This window comes from Grampus griseus (assembly GCF_964374135.1).
Source record: "Grampus griseus genome assembly, chromosome: 18".
NCBI lineage: Eukaryota > Metazoa > Chordata > Mammalia > Artiodactyla > Delphinidae > Grampus > Grampus griseus.
The window spans coordinates 77421859-77443697 of record NC_139012.1 but is presented as its reverse complement, the minus strand read 5'-3'; the positions used below and the strand labels follow the sequence as shown (position 1 = coordinate 77443697).

At 43.4% G+C, this 21839-nt stretch overlaps 1 protein-coding gene across 2 annotated transcripts in view; it reads left to right on the top strand.

The window, feature by feature from the left end:
* The first annotated feature begins 214 nt into the window (after positions 1-214).
* The window catches only part of TNFRSF19 (TNF receptor superfamily member 19), an 88669-nt gene continuing 67044 nt past the window's right edge, over positions 215-21839 (top strand). For both annotated transcript variants that reach the window (XR_014298087.1, XM_082675795.1), the window contains exons 1-3: positions 215-599; positions 18585-18687; positions 21078-21188. Coding sequence is in view for 1 of the 2 variants with exons in the window: in XM_082675795.1 (XP_082531921.1) it covers positions 18619-18687; positions 21078-21188 (180 nt within the window). In the remaining variant the exon portion in view is untranslated. The remainder of the gene's footprint in view (positions 600-18584; positions 18688-21077; positions 21189-21839) is intronic.

Below are 21839 nucleotides of genomic sequence, written 5' to 3'. Positions count from 1 at the left end.
TGCGTGAGTCGCAGGCGTGCAGCGCGATTAGAGGCCGGGCCGCCCTGCTTCCCGGGGCGGGGCGCGCTCCCCGCGGGCGGTGCAGCCTTCCTGCCAGGCCCGGCGCGGTGATGTCATGGGATCCGCGGCTCGGCGAGATGAAAGGGATCCAGCGCGGCCCGCTGGCACCAGGCGCAGCTTCCAGCGCGCAATCAGGGCGCAGCGTGGGGACCCGAGCGCTGCGGTCCCGCCACTCAGCCCGGGCTGGGGGCACCGCCGGGCCAACTGGGTGCAAGAAAAAAGGAGGAAAGCAACGTGATCCGGGTCAAACAAAAGAATCCGAGGACGGGGAGGGGGGAGGGCGACTACCTGCTGAAAGGAGCGTTCCAAGAGCCCTGCGCGCACACACGCAAACTTGGCCTGCCTTTGATGTGCTGCAACTGATCACCGATCAGATTACGGGCATTTCATCTCGCTGCTCGTCTGCCTTTGATCTGCAGGGTTCTTCTTCTTCTCCTGGATTGGAAGATTCGTCTGGGCTTGCGCTGACATACATTTTGGGGAAGGTAGAGCTTTTGGCCCAGAAGCGCTGCCAGGGAGAAGCTCAGCTGCCGAAAAGGGTGAGTACTGCAGAGAGTTCAGCACGCTGAAGGCACCGCGCTCATGTTTCGTTGTGGCTTTCAGTTCGCTTTTCCTGCGTGTCCTCAGAAAAGATGGTTTTAGTGCAGAGAGCACGAGCATTTGTGTGCTTGAGGACTATGTGTATGGATGAGAGGAAGCACGATACTCGGTGCCGGTTTAGTAGTTTGTACAAAGGGTTTGCAATCTGTCGCGCACATTTTACTTGGAAATGAGTTGTTCCAACAGGACAGAAAGGGAGAGAGCTAACTTTAGCAATCACCCGCCGCTGCAGAGCCCGAGGTCTGTAGGCTGTAATTGCTCTAAGTATTTACAGGTTGCTTTACTTAGTAAACGGGCGGAGGAACTCTACTGGATGCCAATGTTTTCCTTGTTTTCTCATAGAAAAGAGTACAGTGCATCTCTGGCAATACTGTTTCTTTATTTATTCTCTCACCTCCAAGACTACAACCTATCAAATACATTTCCTTATGCAGTGTATATCCTCAAAGGAATCACTGGAGAGGCATTCAAGTATGATTAAAGCCTTTTCTGGGTAAAACTGAAGAATTTTCAAACAGGGAGGTTGAAGTTGTGCTAAGTTTGTTTTAAAAAAATCCTCTAGTGGTTTTCTGGAACCTTTGGCAATAGCACAAGCCTCATGTACAGAAACATTCACAAAGTTACTATTCCTAAATTAAAATGTACTTTCAATGTAGTGACAGCTGTTGTGAGTTAAAATTTGCCAACTCTTTATGGAAACTGAGTAATCAACAGTTATGATGTTACATACAGTTTTTAGCGACATTTTTACTTTAGTTGACGCTCAACATGGCAAAACCAAAATATATTGCTGTGCTGAATTTGAAAGTTAACTTGTTTTGTCAATTCAGTGATCACATGCGTGCACGCGTGCACACAGAGTGAAGTCTTTACATCGAGATGCAAGAAAATACAGTGGAAATGTAAGAGCACCATGTTCACATTAGTTCATTTTAATATTCTGGTCTTAATTTTGGGGGGGTAAGATATTTATCATCACAATAGTCTATTTTAATGCTAGCCGAACCACAGAGAAAGTGTAAGTGATGAGAGAGATGGGTTATTCTTTAGTCTGAAATTCTGATGAGACAGGAAGGGCCTAATGAGTCTCATTTCACGTGTAATTAATTTTTCAGAGCCAATTAATTAAATTACTTTCTAAACTTTCCTCCTGATATTCTAAGGAGGATAATTAGCATTGTTTGCTTAATTTTAAAACTGATAGCAGTTAAGTGGAGATTATTTAAAACCATACCAAACTGACTATATTTTTAAGATGTGTCAGTGAGAATTTGAAAGATTTAACTGTTGTTTTTAGTCATGCCAAGAGAGGCATTTAAATTTTTATTCTACTGACAATGTGACAAAGCATGTTCACAAAATCCTGAATTATCAGCTTAGGTTGATTTTTTTCATTTATTTGCTGAAAAAGTCCTCTTTAAATCACAAAAGCAGTAGCAATGTTCACATTAGGATAAAGAAAATTAAACTTTTAAGATAATGACTGGAGAAGATGCCCAAAGAAATAGTGTGCTTAAGAACTCCGTCATTTAGTTCATGTTTGGGACTTAAAAAAATTTTTTTATGACTGTTTATTCTGCTACTAGGTTCATTCTAACAAACAGACTTCCTTCAACACAAAACAAAAGGGAGAATTAGCAATTATCTGATTAATTTAGGTTTTGTAGAAAACTAGCTTGGGCGAGTCAAGTCATTGAAAATTCACTTCAGTGTCTGAATTAATTCAGTTAATTGTTTACTTCTTGTGTCTTGGTTGAGAAATGAAACAGATTGTATTTGATTTTAAAAGAAAGATGCCTATTGCTGAATGTACAGGTACAGTCTCAAAAGCTGTCTCTGAATGAATTTCTACCTGAAGATCTTGACTGTGATTTAAGAGGGGATACTCCATAAGACTTCCACTGAACGGAACCCTTACATTACATTTTTTAAGCACTTTCCTATCTGTTGCTTCAATGGCAGCTTTGTTACTGCAGAAAGGCCAAGACTTCAAAAGACTTATTTCTAGTCCTGATTCTGTCACTGATTAGCTATGTGACCTTAAGGGATTTGCTTTACTCCCCAGTGTTCTCATATGGGAAATGAGGGAGTGGATCAGATCATCCTCCTGAAATAAGCAGGGTGGAATTTTTATAGCCATCTTACAGATGAGGAAACTGAGATTGCAGAAAAGTCACTTGACTTTCTTAACTAAGTTACATGGCCTGTTTTCCAAGTCCTGGTCCTGTGTCCTTCCCAGTTCACCATGGATATTTTCCAACACCTGCTAAAACAAATGCACTGCTGACTGGAGAACAGTTTGAAAGATCAAGATAACCACTTCCTTCTGCTATGCAGTTTTTGTTTCTGTGATAGATGTGTCAGTCAACTGGATTAGTCCGCTGACTTCCAACAGTTGCTTTTGCTTCCGTATTTCTAACCAGTCTGAACACAATTACTGCTACACATAGTTTACCATGACATTTAAAATAATTTTCACAAAAATTTAATATATCAATGCAATGTGGAATTATATATATTCGTGTGTCTGTATGTATATATACGTGTGTGCACATATATATATATTATGTACATCTTTTGACATTATATGCACATCTTTTTGTGTTTCCAAGGAATTGACACTTTCTTAGAAGATGTCAGTGGTGTGCATGAAAAGTTCAATAGTTAATTAAAGGCTGCTATTCCTCCAGGGAGATTCCCAGTGGGATTTTGTGAGATTTCAGTTTACATATTCAATATGGGCTGGTACATGATATATATTCCCTATTACATTTGATTATGTTAAGAATCCTTGAACATGTTTTCACTAACTCCTTCTGGGTTTTTTCTTGAAAAAAAAAAAGGAATATATTTCTTGTGAATAAATTTATTTATTGACTATAAATTTTACACATATGCACTGCTCTCAAGGCCAAATATCTCTCATGTCTTATCACCCTCATAAAGGTTTCATATAAAGCTTTACAGATTATTACTTAGTAACATTCACTAATATTTATTAATGTGCTAGTTATTAATTCAATAATATTTATTGAGTTCTTGTGTGCAAGGCACTCTGACAGTATTTTTCAGGACACCATCTCATTTAAATTTCCAGCAATTAAGTTTGTCATTCCAATTATACAGATGAGAAAAGTGAGGCTCGGAGGGATTAAATAACAAGTGCACGGGTCGCAGGGCTGGTTAAGTGGCACCACTAGAGTCTATCTGATTGCAATTCGGGTTCTTTTGTTCTAGGGCTGGGCAGTTAATTCCTTCTATTGTAAGAATTACATACAGCTGAACTTAACTGTTAGCAAACATTACAGCCAAAATTTGGCAAAAACGTGCTCTGTTTTTCTTTCTTTCCTTCTTTTGGTATATTTCATGAGCACTATTAGAATTTTTTGATAGGGTTTTCCATCAGTTGGCCTAGAATCTTCAACTATAAAGGACCTCAGGACGTAATTCATTCTTCCTCTGCTTCAGGACTGGACCACACTCAAGCATCCACCATTGGTCTGGCTGGTCAGACTCCCTGTGATGGCAGGGCTGGTCCCAGGCACCCTGGAAACATTCAGAAACTGGTGTGCCTTTAAAGAGTGATTCTTTAAAATGTCAGCACCGTTTAGAGGAACGTGCTATGAAAGGGGGGGCAGGAGGAGGCTCCCTGGTGGCCATGCCTCATTCCTCCTCAACTGTCACAAGCCATTCAGCTTTGCTCCAAGCTGCCCCGCAGATCCACCCACTTGCTGAAGTCACCACTCTGAAGTGACCAAGTCTCACATCCTTCGATTGAGAAGTACTTTAGCATCATCCATTGTGACTTAGATCTCTGGTGAGAAGGTGGAGGGAGGTGAGATGGGGGTGTTGAGTGACTTCATGAAACCATTTCTTCCAACACAGCCCACTCCCTTTGTGAGAAGAGTTCTGAGAAGTACAGCTTTCCCCATCCTGTTAATGGTCCCCAGGACCTAGACAGCCCTATGGCCTAGCCTCATGGGCTGCTGCCCTGCGAGCCTGTTCCTCAATTCTGCCACGTGCGGAAGAGTCCCCTGGATTTATCGGGAAGCAGAGAAGGAGAGTCAATGGGTCGTTTCTCCTCTCAGTAAACACATGAGAAGAGTCTGGCCAACGCAGTGTCATAAACTCACCAGGGTCAGTGCAAGTGCTGCAACTTATAGCACATTTGCTCTATAAATGTCATGAGTTTGACATTATATCAACTAAATAAATACCCTCCTTGGACTTTTCATGTGTATTAATTTAAGCATTCGTGGTACGGTGATGGTTATATTAGGGTTCAGGAAGCCTGGATTTTGGATCCTGTTTTGTTATTAACTTGGTGTGTGGCCTTGGGCAAGTGGCTTCCCATCAGGCCCCAGCCCTGCGCTGATAGTCTGATCGGCAGCAGTGGGTGCTGGGAATTACTTCAATAGCTGGGTCTTCGTTATTTTCCCCCTTATTTTCTTAACTATATTTGGCAAACTTTACAACTCTTTGAGATTGTGGCCCCCCATTTATTCATTCATTCAACCAATTTTTAATGAGTACCTACCACGTGCCAGGCACTGTGAACAAAGGGACAGAATTCAGGAGTCTCATGTAGCTTGCTTTCTATTCCTTTTTCCCATGAAATAGTGCTTTACATGGAAATTACTAGAAAGTCAAACAATTTTCCATTAATTTTGCTTCCAGTGAGCTAGCTTATCACTGAAATTATTTTCTCAAGAAGTTTGTTACTTCATTGGTTCAACTTTTTTAGGAATACATTCTAAACAAATACACTGCGTATCAGCTTAGATATTGCTAAAACTAGCTTCAGAAAACCAACCCATAACATAGTCTTAAAAACAACATCTCTGCCGAGATCTTCCTAAGAATTTGGCTTTTTCAGGGAATCCGCTGGCGGTCCAGAGGTTGAGGCTTCGGGCTGTCACTGCCATGGGCCTGGGCGCAGTCCCTGGCTGGGGAACTGAGATCCCTCAAGCCACAGCGGACGAAAAAAAAAGAAAAATTTAGCCTTTCACTAAAATTTCAATTCATTCATGATAGTCAGTGCTCTAAAGGGAGAGAATGGTTGAAGCCCTAATTCTAAGCATTGGTTTCATTCTGAAAGAGCCTGGGAGTCATATGATTCTTTTTGTACCACCACTGTGTCCTCCTTCCTTCAGACACTGTCCCCAGGTCACTTACACTCAAAGTGAGGTAAGTGGGGAGCATTTGTTGACTTAAGCGGCCTCTTCTTTAAAGAGTAAGAGGCACTTAACAGCTACAGTGCAGAGGTTCAGTGGCTCTCTGCTGTCGAATACCATTTCAGTTATCGATTTCTGATGCTTGGTGCTGTGTGCCTGACAAAAGGCACAGCCCTGCCAGCGGTGGCTGCCATTTAATGAGCACTTACTGTGTGCCAGGCACTGGGCCAAGCGCTTTAAATACCGCATCTTATTTAACAGCGACCAATGAAACAACTTATTTCAACGGTAGAAGATACAGAAAGTTGGGAAGGTCAAGTAACTTTTCCAAGGGCATGCAACTAGCCAACGGCCAGTTGGCCTCCAAGGCCAGCTGTGTACGTTAATAGGATCTGTCCGCAGAGAGCTAGCAGCGGGCTCACGGGGAAGAGCAGTCACGTACAGATGACATGCTGCAAGAGTGAGTGAACTACATACTGTGCCGCTGTCTCTAAGTAGAAAGGGAGGCCAGAGAAAAGACAAAGTAGTTCCTGCACTGGCAGATTAAATTCCTCTCAGAAAACACTTACTGAACATTCGTGTGAATGTCTGATACTATCGGGATGCAAGTTTGAGCAAAATATGCTGCTTCTCGAAAGCAGGACTCCTTTTAAGTCCTTGAGGAGGAAAGCTAAGTCACAGGAACTCCGGACAGGAGGGTGCTGTCATTGTGGTAAAAAGGCCTCAGACCTCGCCGTGACTCCTGGGAGCTGTGGCTTCTGAGCTGGTCCCTTACCAACTCAGGGGAGGCAGCATAAAGAGGAAGCTTGGGGCGCAAAGGAAGGGCAAGTTCAGGGCACACAGGAGGCAAGGCACGCAGACCAGTTTGGCCAGAACTCCCAGTGTCCCGTCTAGAGGCAGGAAAGATAGAGCTGGAGATGTGGGTGGAGCCCAAACATGGAAATCCCTGACTGGAAGCCATTCTTCACGGTGAGGAATCTTTGTAAATCTTTTCATTGGACAGTGACCATGATGAAGGCAGGGGGAAGCAGGACGGGTGGAACAGAGCAGCCGGGAGGGAGGTTCGAAGGGAGGTTTGACGGCGGGGCATTCAGGGGAAGGGTGCGGAGGGCCTGTTTGGCAGTGGACGGGGTGGTGGGATGAAGAGAAAACGAGGAGGAAGGGGTGAGTGTGTGAGACCTTAACAGAGAAGCAGCAGTAAGTCAGCTTAACCACGGTGGCTGGAGGATGCCCTGTGTGCTGGGCTCTGGGCTATGAAGGAAATAAGCTGTGCCCTCGGGAAGGTGAGGTCTAATTAGACAAATAGGTAACTTCCATCTAAGGGCGAGCTTGTTAGGGAACCTTGGGCTGTGATGTGGTCCCAGATCACAGCTGACAGGTAGGCTGGGGACAGGCACACTCGCCTTGACGTTCAGGTAGGACAGTGCGTATCATTTGTAAATGGTGAAAAATAAGTCGTGATTGCGGTTTCTGTTCCGGCCATGACAGCCTTGAGGCTGACACTTGGAAGGATATTTTTAATGTATTTTTTACAAGTACCTAGTAGCGCATTCCCCGTTCTCAGTGCGGGGTCATGAGACGGGCGGATTGGTGACCAACGGTGACAACTTATTCATTCTCTCAACAAACATTTATTGACCGCTACCATGGGCCTTGCGGTATAGAAAGGAAACATGGGATTTGGTTCCATTCAAAGAGACGTGCAGGTGTGCCGGGGAAATCAGAACCAACACAGGAAGTGGTGGGCGCCCCTGCACCAATGCGGTGCGTGCGCAGTCTCTTGGGCTGGGGGGAAGTTTGTCCACTTACTCACTGGACGGATGAACGACAATTGCTTACATTCCTGCAGCATTGTAGTGCGGAAACCTATTTGTTCTGTACATGGTTCTTTTACTCCTTCCACTAAATCTGTGGAGCGGGCACCATTAGCCTTGCTTCGTAAGCGCGCAAAGTGGAGAAGTCTCGACACCGTCCTCGAGCCGCGTGTGGACGCACGAAGCCCGGACCTGCGCGGCCCACGATCCCCGGGGGCCTGGGCCGGACCGGGCTGTGCCCGCGCCGAGGCGGTGGACGCACCCCGACCTCTGGAGGCCAGTGTCCGGCGAGCGAAATGGGGAGGACCCGCCGGGAAAAGCATCTGCGAATGACGAGGCGGCTGATGGGCTGGGTCCTGGTGATTCGCACTCGCCGCGCACACGTGTCACATCGTTTCCCGGGCCTTTCCTGGCGCAGAGGCGGGCGCGGGGTAGAAGGTCACCGGCAGCGCAGAGGCACAAAGGCCTGGAAACAGGTCCAGGTGGACGCGAAGGCGTCCCCCTAGCCGCAGGCAGGTCCCCGACACAGCCCCGCTCTCCGTGGTCTTGGTGAGCCCCCTCCTTCCTACCCAGGTCCGCCAGCGGGATGCAGTCAGCAGCTCCCGCAGCCCGGGGGCCACCAGCGGCTGGACCGCGGCCTGGGGCACCCGGGCGACTGCGGGGACGCAGCCCGGAGCCCAGAGGGTGGGTGGTGGGCGGTGGTTCCGATGTGGGCGGGGCTCCAGGTGGGCGGGGCCGGAGGCGGTGGCCGTTGCCGGGCTACGGGGCAGCGCGGACCCGCGGCGCCTGGACGTGCCGGGTGTGCGCGCGCGGAGGGGACCCCGGCCCAGCTCCGCACCGAGTGCCGCGCGCTCAGCACGGTTCAGCGCGTACCGGAGCGTCAGATCGCCGCCGAGACCTGCGGAGCAGCCTCCAGGCACCCGGGAAGGTAGGTGCCTCGCCGCCCCCGGGTCCGTGGCGCCGCGCCGCGCGGCGGATCCGCACGGGACGCGCGCGGAGAGGAGCCAGCTGCGGGTGGAGGTAGGGGGCGCCGGCCTGGGCTGCTCGCGTGCAGAGTAGGGGGCGGGAGGACAGGGCCGGCGGAGGCGACTCCCGGGAAGACTGACAGCAAGGCCACCGAGATGCTGCAGCTGGAGGCAGCGGAGGGTGTGAGCACCCCCCGGCCCCCGTGGGCGACGGGAGTGGCCGCGCTGAGCCCCGCTGTGCAGGGATCTTGTAAATAGAAAGGCTGCATGTAGGCGAAGGTGCGTGAGTGTGTGTGTGCTCGAGTCTCTCCCGGGGCCTGGACGGGGGCGCTCCAGCCCGTCCTGGCGGGAAGCGGTCTGCAGGCCGGCCGGGCCGGAGGGAGCTGGGGAGGGGAAGGGTGGGCACTCGGAGGATGTGCCAGCAGCCCGTAGACACAGTGATGGGAAGGGCCGCTCTCACAGCCCTGGTCAAGGGTCTCATGCCATTTCATGGAACAGAAATTTAGCTCATACACTCTTGAGGATGACGTTTGGAACCATCCAAATACAGCGATATGTTTTGATGGTAGCGAACTATGCGTCAAACCTGCAGTTACCATTGTAAGAAATCCAGGTCACTTTTTTTTCTTTGCATTTTAATAAAAGGACTCAATTTGCAAACAACGAAAAAACATAAGCGTTGTTCGATATTTCTTTAATTGAAACAGTTTAACAAACTACTTATGAATGGGTGGTTTTTACTCCAATGACAGTTTTCCTTTACTAGAAGACGATTTCTTTATATAAACAGGAAACAGTTATTGTTAAACATGACTTCCGCAAACAGAAGGATTTATTTTAATATGTTGTTATTTCATGACCAGATACTTGTATGCAAAAGGGAAGATTATATTGCATTCGCTCAGGATTTACTCCATATGTTTTCTGTTGTACAGCTTCACCTTAGGTGTAGTTTAAAAGCATGTTTATTTCAAGCACGGCTTATTATCTAATTTAAACATACGCAACTAGAGGGGGTGAGAATAGAGTCCTTCCCTGGAAGACAGTTTTTGACAGTTATTCACAGAGATGTCGGTACTTAAAAAGAGTTTTTCTTCGCATAATATTTATTAAGTTTTGAGGATAATACAAAACACAGAAATGCAATTTCATTTTGAAAATACTGCCTTGACGTGAATACATAGTGCATTACCATGAGCTCTATGTTTGTTCCTTTTTAACCCATGGAAGTGTCTCATGACATCTACTTTGTTACTGAGGCCACATGGCTTTATTAACTTGGGAATGTTTTTCCATACTAAGTGCTAGCTCTAGGATGTTGTGTTAGCATTTTCTGGGACATTCATGGAAATTATTTGTTTCTTTTTTTTTTTTTTTTTTTTGTTATTTGTTTCTTTGATGGGGGTATTTTTAGGCTCTGAGTCCAGGCTGGATTTTGAATTTGAAAGGTAAGGACATAGGAAGACGTTTTATGCACTTGAAATTGCAATGTAAAGTGCCTTTCCTATCCAGAAGACTTGAATAAGGAACACTGCTAAATTTAAGTAACCTTGAAGAGGCTTTTTAAAAGAACAGAAAGAAAAATTTTTTTTTTACTTTAGATGGTCATCAAATTTAATTTATATATAATGTGTTTGTACATACATGTAATAATCACATGCTGTGCTTAATATGTTCATTTAATTTACTAGTTGTAGCTCTAATATGTGAATCCAGGGTATGTTGGGGACATTTGAAACCTAAGTGAGGAATTCTGCTGACATGAGGAGAATATTCTCCTTTTTCACCTGTTTAAATCTCTGAACCCAAGCTTAACCCAATCCTCTGCAACCAGTTCAACCATTCAAAATATAACACAGCACAAAAAACTGAAGGCATCTTTAATGAAGAAAGCCAAGTCCTCTTAAATCTGATGAATCAATATTTAAAGTCAAGCATTTAAAAATCTGGAAAAGGCCAGCATGCTCTGTCTGTTGACAACAGGTTGAATAAGAATACCCACCTCGAATAAATGTACACCCCAAATAAAGAGACAGCTGCTTATGGGATAGGGGAGCCAGGAACAGTTAAACAGTTCAAGGCGTCCGTCTCATGGCAGCGGATTCTTAAATGGTCAGAGCCTGTCTAAAATGACCTTCTGGCTGAAGAGAAAGAACAGTCAAGCAGTAGAAACGCAGTTTCCTTTCATGATTTACCGGCTGAGCAGTGAATTCATTCATCGTATTTTATCTGTCTCAAATGTTTACATTTAAAAGTAAGATGTTTAAACAGTATTGGGTTATCGTCTAGTCCACACATCACAGAATAGGTACCTTTTAAATTGACGTTTTAAGACCTGGGTTTTTAAAAAGAGAGCAACCAACCTCAGCAATTATATAAGACAAAGGAGCTTGTCCACCTCAAGATTAGATGTTATTCAGCCAACTCTTCCCCTCCGTCTGCTCGGATGGCTCTAATCTGAGGAAATTCTAAAAGAATGGAGGCCTCTTATAATGGAGAACATTACACATGTTACAAAGAAGGACTTTGGAATCTATCCAGGCTTCTAAAATAAAAATTTCAACAGCTGTGTTGTAGACATTATTATGCACAATTCTCTAGAATAGATTGTGTCAATGTTTGGGGTCCCCTCAGACCTTGATGCCACAATTGTCCTATTTGTATTTTAGGATTGAGAAACATTTGTGAATTGGGGGAAGAGTACATTAGTTACAAGACGCTTGTTGATTGAACATTCTGAGAACACTATGACTGATTTTCCTAAAGCAAAAATGACAGCACCTACAACTCAGAGAAATGAAAAGAATTAGTCTCAAAAAACCATATCCTAGGTTAAGTTCTGTTGAAAAAAATTATAGGAGCCTGACAGTGACTGGCCCCTAATGTTTTTGAACTTTGGAGGAATTGAAGATATTGTATTTGGCAACAGAACGTTTTAGAGCTTGTAGAGTTTTTAGTAGAAGATATTTCTTGACTTGAAAAGGGAAATCATTCTCATTTCCCAGCCAACAACAATATGTATATTTTTATTACCGCATACCTTCGTGAGCTTCCTAGGCTACAAAAAGGGATGCCAACCCTACTGTGTAGGAAGAACAATTTTCAGGATATAGTGAAATTGAAGACAGAGATAAAGAACAGCTAGAGGCTAGGGGTTATTGCCCCGTTTGGAAATAGCAGTACCCTAAATTTCTAATTAATTTTTTAACGTAAGGTAGATAGCTACTGGGAAGCAGCCGCATAGCACAGGGAGATCAGCTCGGTGTTTTGCGACCACCTGGAGGGGTGGGATAGGGAGGGTGGGAGGGAGACGCAAGAGGGAAGAGATATGGGGACACATGTATATGTATAACTGATGCATTTTGTTATAAAGCAGAAACTAACACACCATTGTAAAGCAATTATACCCCAATAAAGATGTTAAAAAAAAGAAAATTAATTTTTTATTCTCTTCACATATGGGACTGACATTATTCGCAGCCATTTATGATTCTGTTCCACCATTAAATGTAAAAGGCTCTATGTGTGGCATTGGCGTCATTTCAGTGCTGATTTTATAAATTGTAAGCCTGCCAGTGTACTTTAATGTTGATTTCTTTAAAAATATTTTAGCTTATTGCATATTGGAAAAATGTATGAGTTGGTTGTAGCTTCATGACCTAATGTTCATACAGTTCTGCTAGATGAAAATGTTTACATGTTGCATGCCCTGTGTGCTGGATGATAAATCAAATGGCTTTGAAGGGATGGGGGGAAAAATAAAAGAAAATTAAGCAACTTATTGTGAAACGAATTATCCAGATTTTTTGAGTTATTTCAGATTCATATATTTTGGTCATTGATAAGATCACAAATAAAGACTATTCTCAAAAAGGTTACTGAATTGTTAAAATTAGAAAGATACATATCAGATCTTCCTCCTTGGTGATCTTTGTTGATATTATAGACCTGTATTCAGAAATGGGGTCCTCACCTGAATTGTGTGCTACCGCCAACACTTACAGTTCAAGCTCGAGCTGTGGTCGCACAGATTTTCCCCTATGTTATTTTATCCCTTACAAAAGCCCTAAGAGTAAAAATATTATCCCTAGCTAATGGATTTCTTCATGTATTCAGCATACGTTGGGCACGTATTTTGGGTGAGTTACCGTTCTAGAGGGAAATCGCAGTTCTTGTCATGAAGTCCTCAGACCCTAACTGACGGTAAACTCAAACGGCTTGGTTGATGATGAATGAAGGAAGGTTGCCCCCTGTGACAATAGGGAGGAGTAGAGACTGGAGCACCAGACGCCTATGTTCTTCTGTGGATGGGACAACAGATGCTCAGCTGTAGCTCATGTTGCCTTCATGTGGGACTCATGGATGCCAGGCTTTCTAATTTTTCAGGAAAATGCTTCATTTTTAATATTGAAAACTTGCTTTTTTTTTTTTTTTTTTTTTTTTTTGCGGTACGCGGGCCTCTCACTGTTGTGGCCTCTCCCGTTGCGGAGCACAGGCTCCAGACGCGCAGGCTCAGAGGCCATGGCTCACAGGCCCAGCCGCTCCGCGGCATGTGGGATCTTCCCGGACCAGGGCATGAACCCGTGTCCCCTGCATCGGCAGGCAGACTGTCAACCACTGCACCACCAGGGAAGCCCATTGAAAACTTACTTTTAAAATTAAGTGCTGTACTGACAGAAGGAAACGATGCCTCCTGGCAAGATGCAATGCAAGAGCTACAAAGAGAGAGAAGGAACTAGATAATCATCCTGTGAGACAGAGAGATATCCAGGGTGCTACGGAAGCACCAAGGAGGGTTCCTGTGCCAGATGTAGGGAGACCCCGGTTTGACAGATTTAGGGAAGGCATGGTAGATGAGGCACAGTGTATAGGAGAGCCCCAAGGCAAAAGACGGGCGGCAGTGGAGGGACCTGCAGGTTGAAGCCGCCACCGCGGTTCAGATCCAGGGCGCTGCCCCTCCGCAGCTGCTCCCAGAAACCCTGAGCTTTGCCTGGTGACGCACCAGCCCAGGTCTTCAGGATCTGGACGAGGAAGGGAAGGGGGCTGCACTTCGTTTCAGCATCTGTTGGATTTACCCCGTCTAGAGGCTGGCCAATCAGGACGCCTCCCTGTTAGTTACCATTCGTTCAGATGCGCAGGCTAAGCAGGTTAACTTGGTAAGCAGCCGCTTTCTCTGCCGCTTAACAGAGTGTTTGCCAGCTCTGTGCTTTGGGCTCCCACCTCTTCTTTTTTGCTTGCCTGGTTCTCCTGACACCCGCTTGCATTTGCTGTAGAGCAGATGGTGAGGCAGGAATGCCACACACCTAGATTCCTGTAAACCAGCATCCTTGGTCTTCTCCTGATATTTAGGCAAACTGAAAACCCTTGTGGGCCCATCGTACGTGATCTCATAATGTGTGTATCTTGTGCTCGACAAACCCTCCCCCAAATAAACAGAACCCGGAATTCCATCTATAAAAGCATTTCTTTACCTTGGCCAGACCCAGAAGTTAAAAGCAATTTCAGTAAATACCTTTTTATGGCCTTGTTTTTATTTTAAATATTATTACTTAAATGCTTGTTATTTCATTAACTTTTCCTTCTTTTTATGAATGCCAAAGCATTTCATAAGGTATTTCATTTGTTTCCAGGAAATTCAAGGTCACGCTTATAACACTGCGAGGGCTAAATTGTTTATTTCTAAACAGTCTGTGGCCAGGTGGCATGAAAAGTCTCCGCAGCCCTGCTTACCTGGGAGTCCCTGCAAAGCACACCTGTGCGGCGTCCTCCCCCAGGTGGCATCACCTCCTTTCAGGCACCTAATAACCGCTTCATCAGAGTTGGTGTTCATTCAACATGTTACGTGGTTACATAGCTTTGTTCGTGTTGACCAGTTGGATGTAGTCCTTCTGTGCTAAGTGGAAGGGACTTGGATGCTCAGTGTGGAGGGTACAGCCCTTAGTCAAGCTGGCAGAGCGCCAGGGCCCTGCCTCGGGGTCACCAAGCGTGAATTTGCTTTGGTTTCCACTGTTTCTAGTACATGTGTCCTTCGGCCCTCCGCGTTCTCCCCATTGTGTGGGGATAAAGATCTGCTTTAGAGGGTAGGTAGTAAGGAAAGAAGCTGTACTTCTTCTGAAGCACTGACACAGTACTTGGTACCATGAATGCTAAGTTCACACTGACCCTGTTCTCAGTCTTCGAACGCTTTCTACAGCCTCAATCCAGAGGCCTGAAACGCTCCCTGCCCCTCGATTACGACAGTCTGCGTCATGTCCCACATTTGTCCAGAAGGTTGCAGCCTTCAGGGACTGTCACACACAACTGGACCATTTGCTCCTCAAGAATAATATCACTAACAGTGGCGGCCACCATTGCTAATGAGTATTGAGCACTTATTCTGGGCCAGGAACAGTCACATCTTCCAGCTGTTAAGCTCACTTATTCCTCACAGCCGTCCAGGAGGCGGTACTGTCACGACGCCCAATTCAGAGAGAAGGAAGCAGACTTGGGTGAGGTCCACAGCGAGTAAGTGATGCTCCCAAGAACAGCAGGAACCACGGCAACATCAGCTTTCACCGTGGGTAAAGCCATGAGCTTTTAGTCTGTCCCAGGCCCTGGGCTACGCATCTTACCTGTGTTATTTCAGCAGACCCTCAGCTCACCCCATGAAAAGGGGTCTGTTTTTGTCTCTGTAGATGTGTGGTCTCAGAGTGACTTTGCTAAGAAATGGGACTGAAAACCCAGGTGTTCCGGTTGCCATTTTCCTGTGACCATTCTCAATAACGCCCAGGCTGTTTTCAGTTATGGTGGGTTTACCTGCAGAAGACTATTGGAACTTGGCCTTTATATCACCCTGACGGCTCTCAGGATCACCCACCCAAGTCTAAATTACATCCCAGCCTCTTGGTGTAAAAAGCCAGGTTAAACAAGAAGCCACAGAAAACAGAAGTGGCGTATTTCAGTGGCACAGTTCAATCCCCAGCTCCCAGTGTAAGAAATCTTCTGTGAAGCGCTGCTTGCGTATTTTAAGCCAATTAGGATTTTTAAAAATATGTCACTATATCATTTAATCCTGTGTCCTAATCTAAGGCACTGAATGCCTTGAGAAGGCAATAAGATTTTATATAAATCCGAAACAGAATGTTTATTTTATCCTGTTCACCACAGAAGAATTAGATCTGTTACGTGCAAACAAATGTCAGGTGTTTCCCACAATGTATTTTTCATTGTTTTGTGCTTCTTCATTCACTTAGTTAATTCCGGAAGCGTTCACTGAGCACCTTTGTGCTCGACACTGGGAACACAGAGAGTTCTAGGTGTGATCCTAAAATTGAATGCTTTAAAGGAACATTCAGTCTGGGAGTGAAACTGACCTGCAATGTGATGGGTCTTGTCCATGGATGCGGAAAGGGCTGTGGAACCCCAGGGAGCACCTCTCTTCACTCTGCTTGGCTGTGGACCGCATTCAGCAGAGTGATAGTTGAGCTGGTTCCCAGAGGGACCCAAAAAGCGAAAGGCTGTCCAGGCCAAGAGGGCAGGATCACGGGTGTCCAGAAGAACTGTGGGTATTGGGGTACGGCTGAGCTGGGCGGGCAGTGAGAGCAGTGACCCGTGATGGGACCGGCAGGCCGGCGGGTGAGATTGTACAGGGCATAGGTGCCGGGCCGAGGAGTTCAGAAGATAAACTGCAGGGACAAACCCACCTGGACCCCTGGAAATTTAGGTGTAGCAATGCTCCTTTTGTATTTCCCATTCAAACTACTCAATTTAGCATGTGTGTTGGGACGATAAGACAAATCAGCACATTGGATCTAGTTCCATTAATTTTTTTCTACCCTATCATCTAAAAAAGACCCAAAATCTTTGTGATGCAAAAATCATAGTACACTTTGTTCAAATTTTCTCCTTTTTTTTGGTAGTGTATATGTGGTTTTTATCTCATCATCTTTTTTAGTTTATAAACTTTCAAAAAGGATCATGTTACTTACCTTTTTTGCCCCAAGAGCACTATTCATATATTTTTTCCATGAAATATTTACACTACAAAGATTTTTTTAGGGTAAAGAGGGTAAAAAATTCACCTGGATCACCACAGTATAAACCTAAACCATTGATAATATGTTGGCACATTTATTTTTGTACACAAAATGGGTGTATCTTACAAAGTCAGAAGCATAGCGCCATGACTTCTAGATTGATGTGCCTTTCCAAGAAGAGGCGGCAGTGTTTGTGTGCCTTACACAGTAACCTGCACCGTATCCCAGGAGAGTTTTCTGTGTAAACTGGATGTTCGATTATCGACCGATTATGGACAGACTCTATCGCTCTCTTTATTTCTCATGTTTTATGTAAATGCTTTGGTATTTATACCCTCTTTTCCATATTAGTTTACTTCCATGTAGATTTTATGTTTTTTACTTTAAAAAAATTAACACATTAAAAAAAATTGAAGACCCCGCTGGGAAAGAGATAGCCTAAAGCATACCTTTCAGGGAATGTGATTTTATCTTCTGACCCCAATCCTTTGTCTACACAGCAGCAGGTTGCATGGTTGGGTAATTGCTGGATGATTTTGAGATATGCAAGGGGAAAAAAAGTTATGACCAAGAAGCTGGAAAAGCAAAAAAAAAAAAAAAAAAAGCCGTTTGAATTCACTCAAAATGGGTCTTTCATTCAGCCAAGCTTACAAATGATTTTTCATTGCCCTGGTGGTTGGAGCTGCTGGGGCAGCTGGGATGACCACCTGGGTTGGTCTCCAGGCGGGGGAGGGGTACGCCCCTGGCTGGCTGCTTGGTCCATGGTTAGGACAGCAGCCTGCTCAGCCCGCTTCCTTTCTTGTTATTGTTGCTGTTTTTCTTGAGCTCTTTGGTTCTGGTTCTCTGCTCTGGTTTCTTTCCAGTTAGTCAGGTTATCTGCTCTGGGTTTCTGTTAAAGAGAAACGGAACCATTTTTTCTCTGTCTGATCAATGGAGCAACCAGGTGAGTCTTCACCTTTTAAACATTTTCAAATAAATCTCTTCTCTTGACATTGTGTGAATCTGTAAAACAAAACAAAACAGATTCATTTCTGCATTTTCGATCATTCCTGGTAAAGACAAAGAGGCTTAGTTTATCTTTTCTTGAAATGTCAGGATACTGCCTCCAATTCATCACTTGTAAATGATTTTTAGATGGTTTTAAACAAATGCTCATTTTTCTGCTCGTAGATGATTTGCACTGCACTGGTTTTGGGGAAGAGCTCACAAATGCCAGATGTTAGCTATTTCTGCTTCTTAGTGGAGCTGAAGGCCCAATACCCAAGCACACAGTTTTTATTAAACGGAGCAGGTTGTTTTCAGGTGTATGTGACACGGGGACATTGGAGCCACCCACCTGGGTTTGCATCCAGCTCTGCCTCTCACTGGCGATGTGACCTTGGGCAAGTGACTCAGGCCTCTCTGAGCCTCAGTCTCCCCATCTCTAAAACGGGGATAATGACAGTATCCACCTTTTAGAGTAGTTGTGAAGATGAAATGAGTTCTGCTAAAAATAGTACCTGGCATGGCGTGCTTAGCATGTGTTAATTGTTATTTTATCATTGTTATCATCCTGTATGACTAAACCCGTATAAATGGAAGGTTTCTATAAGTCACAGTTTGAATGTGATTCTCTGCTGGGTGAAGTCGACTGGACACTGTAGAGACTTGGATAGAAAGAAAATAAAGGCATGTGTAGCCTGGGAACTCAGAGCCAGCAGGAATTTTGTATATACTGTGTAGGTAGACAAAGCTTCAATTCTCATAACCTAAATCTGTAAAGAATTACATCGTACTTGTCTATGGTATCCTTTTAAAAGGTGATTCCTTTTAAAACATAAATAGTGTTATGTCTTACTAACATACTAAATAATATTATGGTTTACTAGTGTATATAGTAAATGGTAACATTGTATAGTAAATACAGAAAGCAGTCACTCATGTTATTAATGTTAACTGTATCTTCTTATCTTTTAGAGCTCTTCAACCAGAAATACATTTAACGAGAGCAATGGCTTTCAAAGTGCTACTAGAACAACAGAAAGCATTTTGCACGGTTGTAGTTTTACTAGCCTGTTTGGTAAGTCAGCTCTTTACTTTCATAATGTGGGGAAAGAATTCATAGAACTAGTACCCAATCTATTTTCTATTTCTAACCCCATATCTTAAAATTTTCTTTCAAATTCATTTTATCATTGTTGCATATAATTAATAAGTCAGAGGTTGCTGTTGGGTCTTGACTTGTGTAACAGTGGTCGCAATTATTTATTTAAATCTAGATGAAATCATAAAACCACAGCATCGCTCGTTGCTGCGTGATAATGTTGCTCCATCGAGTTTGTAGGCAGATGCTGCTCCCAGCACAGCCTAACAAGACCTTAGATTCTAGTTTGGAGCCCACGACTTCACAGGTTGTGAAAAATTAGGAATCATTTCTTAAATGCTATTGTTTTACATAGTTATTTATATCCTTCTTGGTTTCAAAAAGCATCAAAGACAGATGGAGAATTGTAATGTTTGAAAGCTTTAACACAAAACATCTATGTAGGTGTTCAAAAGAATTACTGAAACATTTAATCTGGAGATGCAGTCATGATCTACAAATATAAAAAGAATTATTTACACTGAAGACAGTTCCTGAAGTCTTCTTGGAAGACAAAGGAAGAGGAAATGGGGTCCGATTGGAGTCTGACATGCAGATAGATGTAAGGAAAACATCCCTTCCTGGAGCTGAGGTTGTTAAACATTGGAAGAAATGGTCCACAAGAGAAGCTGAGGCATTTCTTTCTCAAAGCGATGCAGTGTCTTTGTGGTGGAGGGGAATCTTCTCTCTCCTTTAAATAAAACCAAACTCCTCTAAGATTGGTTGTTAATGAGGGTTAAGAAAGGTGGGAGGTGATTACTAGACCTTTAGCCCCAAATCATGGTTTGGTCTTGAACCCCACCTTGGATTCTCCCTCCTGCCTGCTCTAGAGGTTAAGGCTGTGATTTTATTTAAGGAGGTTGGCTGACTTCATTATAGATATTTGCTCCAAGGTGGAGACAGTTTGTACTGAATAACCTCCCATTGTTATAACCGTCAAAAACCATTTCTGTGCACTTGTGCCGTGGACATGACACACACCAGCCTCTGTTCCCCCAGTGCTTCCTGAGGTTCTCAGTTTTCCTTTAGGGAAACAAAATTGTGTCAATAGTCAGGAATGTTACTGAGGGAGTCCCTGCTTGATGTAAGAGTTTGAACTGAATGTTGTCACCAGTCTGAGATTCTGTTAATATCAACATTTTTAATGAAATACCGTCTGTTAAGAAGCAGATATACATACTTTTGTAGGATGGTGTGTATAAGATGAACTTACATTTTTAGGTAAAATAAGAAATAAAGACTATATCTTGAAAATGACTTACAACCTTTGTTTTTGCAAAGCAGATAATCTTTGCATTTAAGTCCTATGCTGTGAACCAAAGTTTATTGTTAGGACACAGAGAACAGACTTGTGGTTGCCATGGGGGAGGGATGGATTAGGAGTTTGGGGTCAGCAGATGCAAACTATTACATATAGGATGGATAAACAACAAGGTCCTACTATATAGCACAGGGAACTATATTCAATATCTGGAGATAAACCATAATGGAAAAGAATATGAAACAGAATGTATATATATGTATAACTGAATCAATTTGCTGGGCAGCAGAAATTAACATAACACTGTAAATCAACTATACTTTAATTTTTTAAAAAAGTATATTGTTAGGTCCAAATTAAGTGGCAAAATGGCAGTCAGTAGGAAAGTAAGTTCATGTTTACATGACACTTTTACTCTGAAGCATTCAGAGAGTTGGGCCATTGTTATTTTCATCATTATCAAGAATTTTACTGATGTCACGATTGTCAGAATTTTTTGAATGATGAACTCTAAGTAAATGGAATTCAGCTGAAAAACTTCTGCATCAAAGCTGGGTATCAGATATGTCTAAAGGATAATAGCAGAGCTCTTGGGACTAGTATATGTATTCCATTTACTTATTTATTCAACTCATTATGGGTGAATATGTTTTCTTAAAGAGCAAAAATATAATTCTTGAATTCAGACTTTTTCAGGTTGCAAAAGGACCTCGGTCTCTACATAACTGTTCTTTTATACATCTTCTTACTTAGAAAAGAGAGCAGTTTCTACCTGTTTTTACCTTGGGTACTCAGAAAAGTGTCAGAAGAAGATAGCAGTTAAATCCAGAAAAAGAGAGCTCTCATTCAAGGCATACAGAGAGGAATCAGGCTTGTTGATTTAATTGTTCCACTGACTTTTCCAGAAAGTGGTTATTCTTCCTGAAGTGAAAACTGAGTTGGCCTCACTCTGAATTAATGTTTACATTCAGTGATTATGCGAATAACACTGAAGATACTATTCCTTTTTTGTGAGAAATAGAATTAACTTCCCTTAAGATAACGTGCTGTGAAACATTTATTTCAGGCATGTAGAGTGATCTGTGAAACAGGAGACTGTGGACAACAGGAATTCAGGAATCAGTCAGGAAACTGTGTTCTCTGCAAGCAGTGTGGGCCAGGCATGGAGTTGTCCAAGGTAACTGTCGGGTGTGTGGGAAAGTTGTAGATCTGTCTTTAAAATGCGTTCTTTTCAGCTAAATTCTTTCAGTTAATGACTAGTGAAGATTTCTTGGTTTGTCATGTCCCTTTAGCCAAATATTGCACAATTCCCTTTTCAATACATTCGATTCATGTGTCTTACTGAGATAAAAGAAATAGATTCTAATAACCGTAATTCAATAAATGTCATTGTTGTGTATAATTTAGTGTTTATTGTATTTTATTGAAAGAATAGAACCATTAAACAACAAGGTCCTACTGTATAGTACAGGGAATTATTCAGTGACCTGTGATAAACTGTAATGAAAAAGTATACGAATGATGGGATCACTTTGCTGTACAGCAGAAATTAACACAACATTGTAAATCAACTATACTTCAATAAAATAAATTTTAAAAAAGAATAGAATCATTAAGGTTTATTTGCTCTAATTAAAAAGAATCAGCATTCTACTAAAGATTTATAAATAAAGCATTGATAACAGAAAATGGTAATAATACTATTTACTGGGCCTTCTTTTTCTTAAAATTAAGGTTACAATTACTAGTCAAGAAGAACAGCCCCAGCAGTGTCTTAAGTAACCAGGCTCCAAGGTCGCAGTTCTTTTCCAAGCCGGGGTTTGGAACA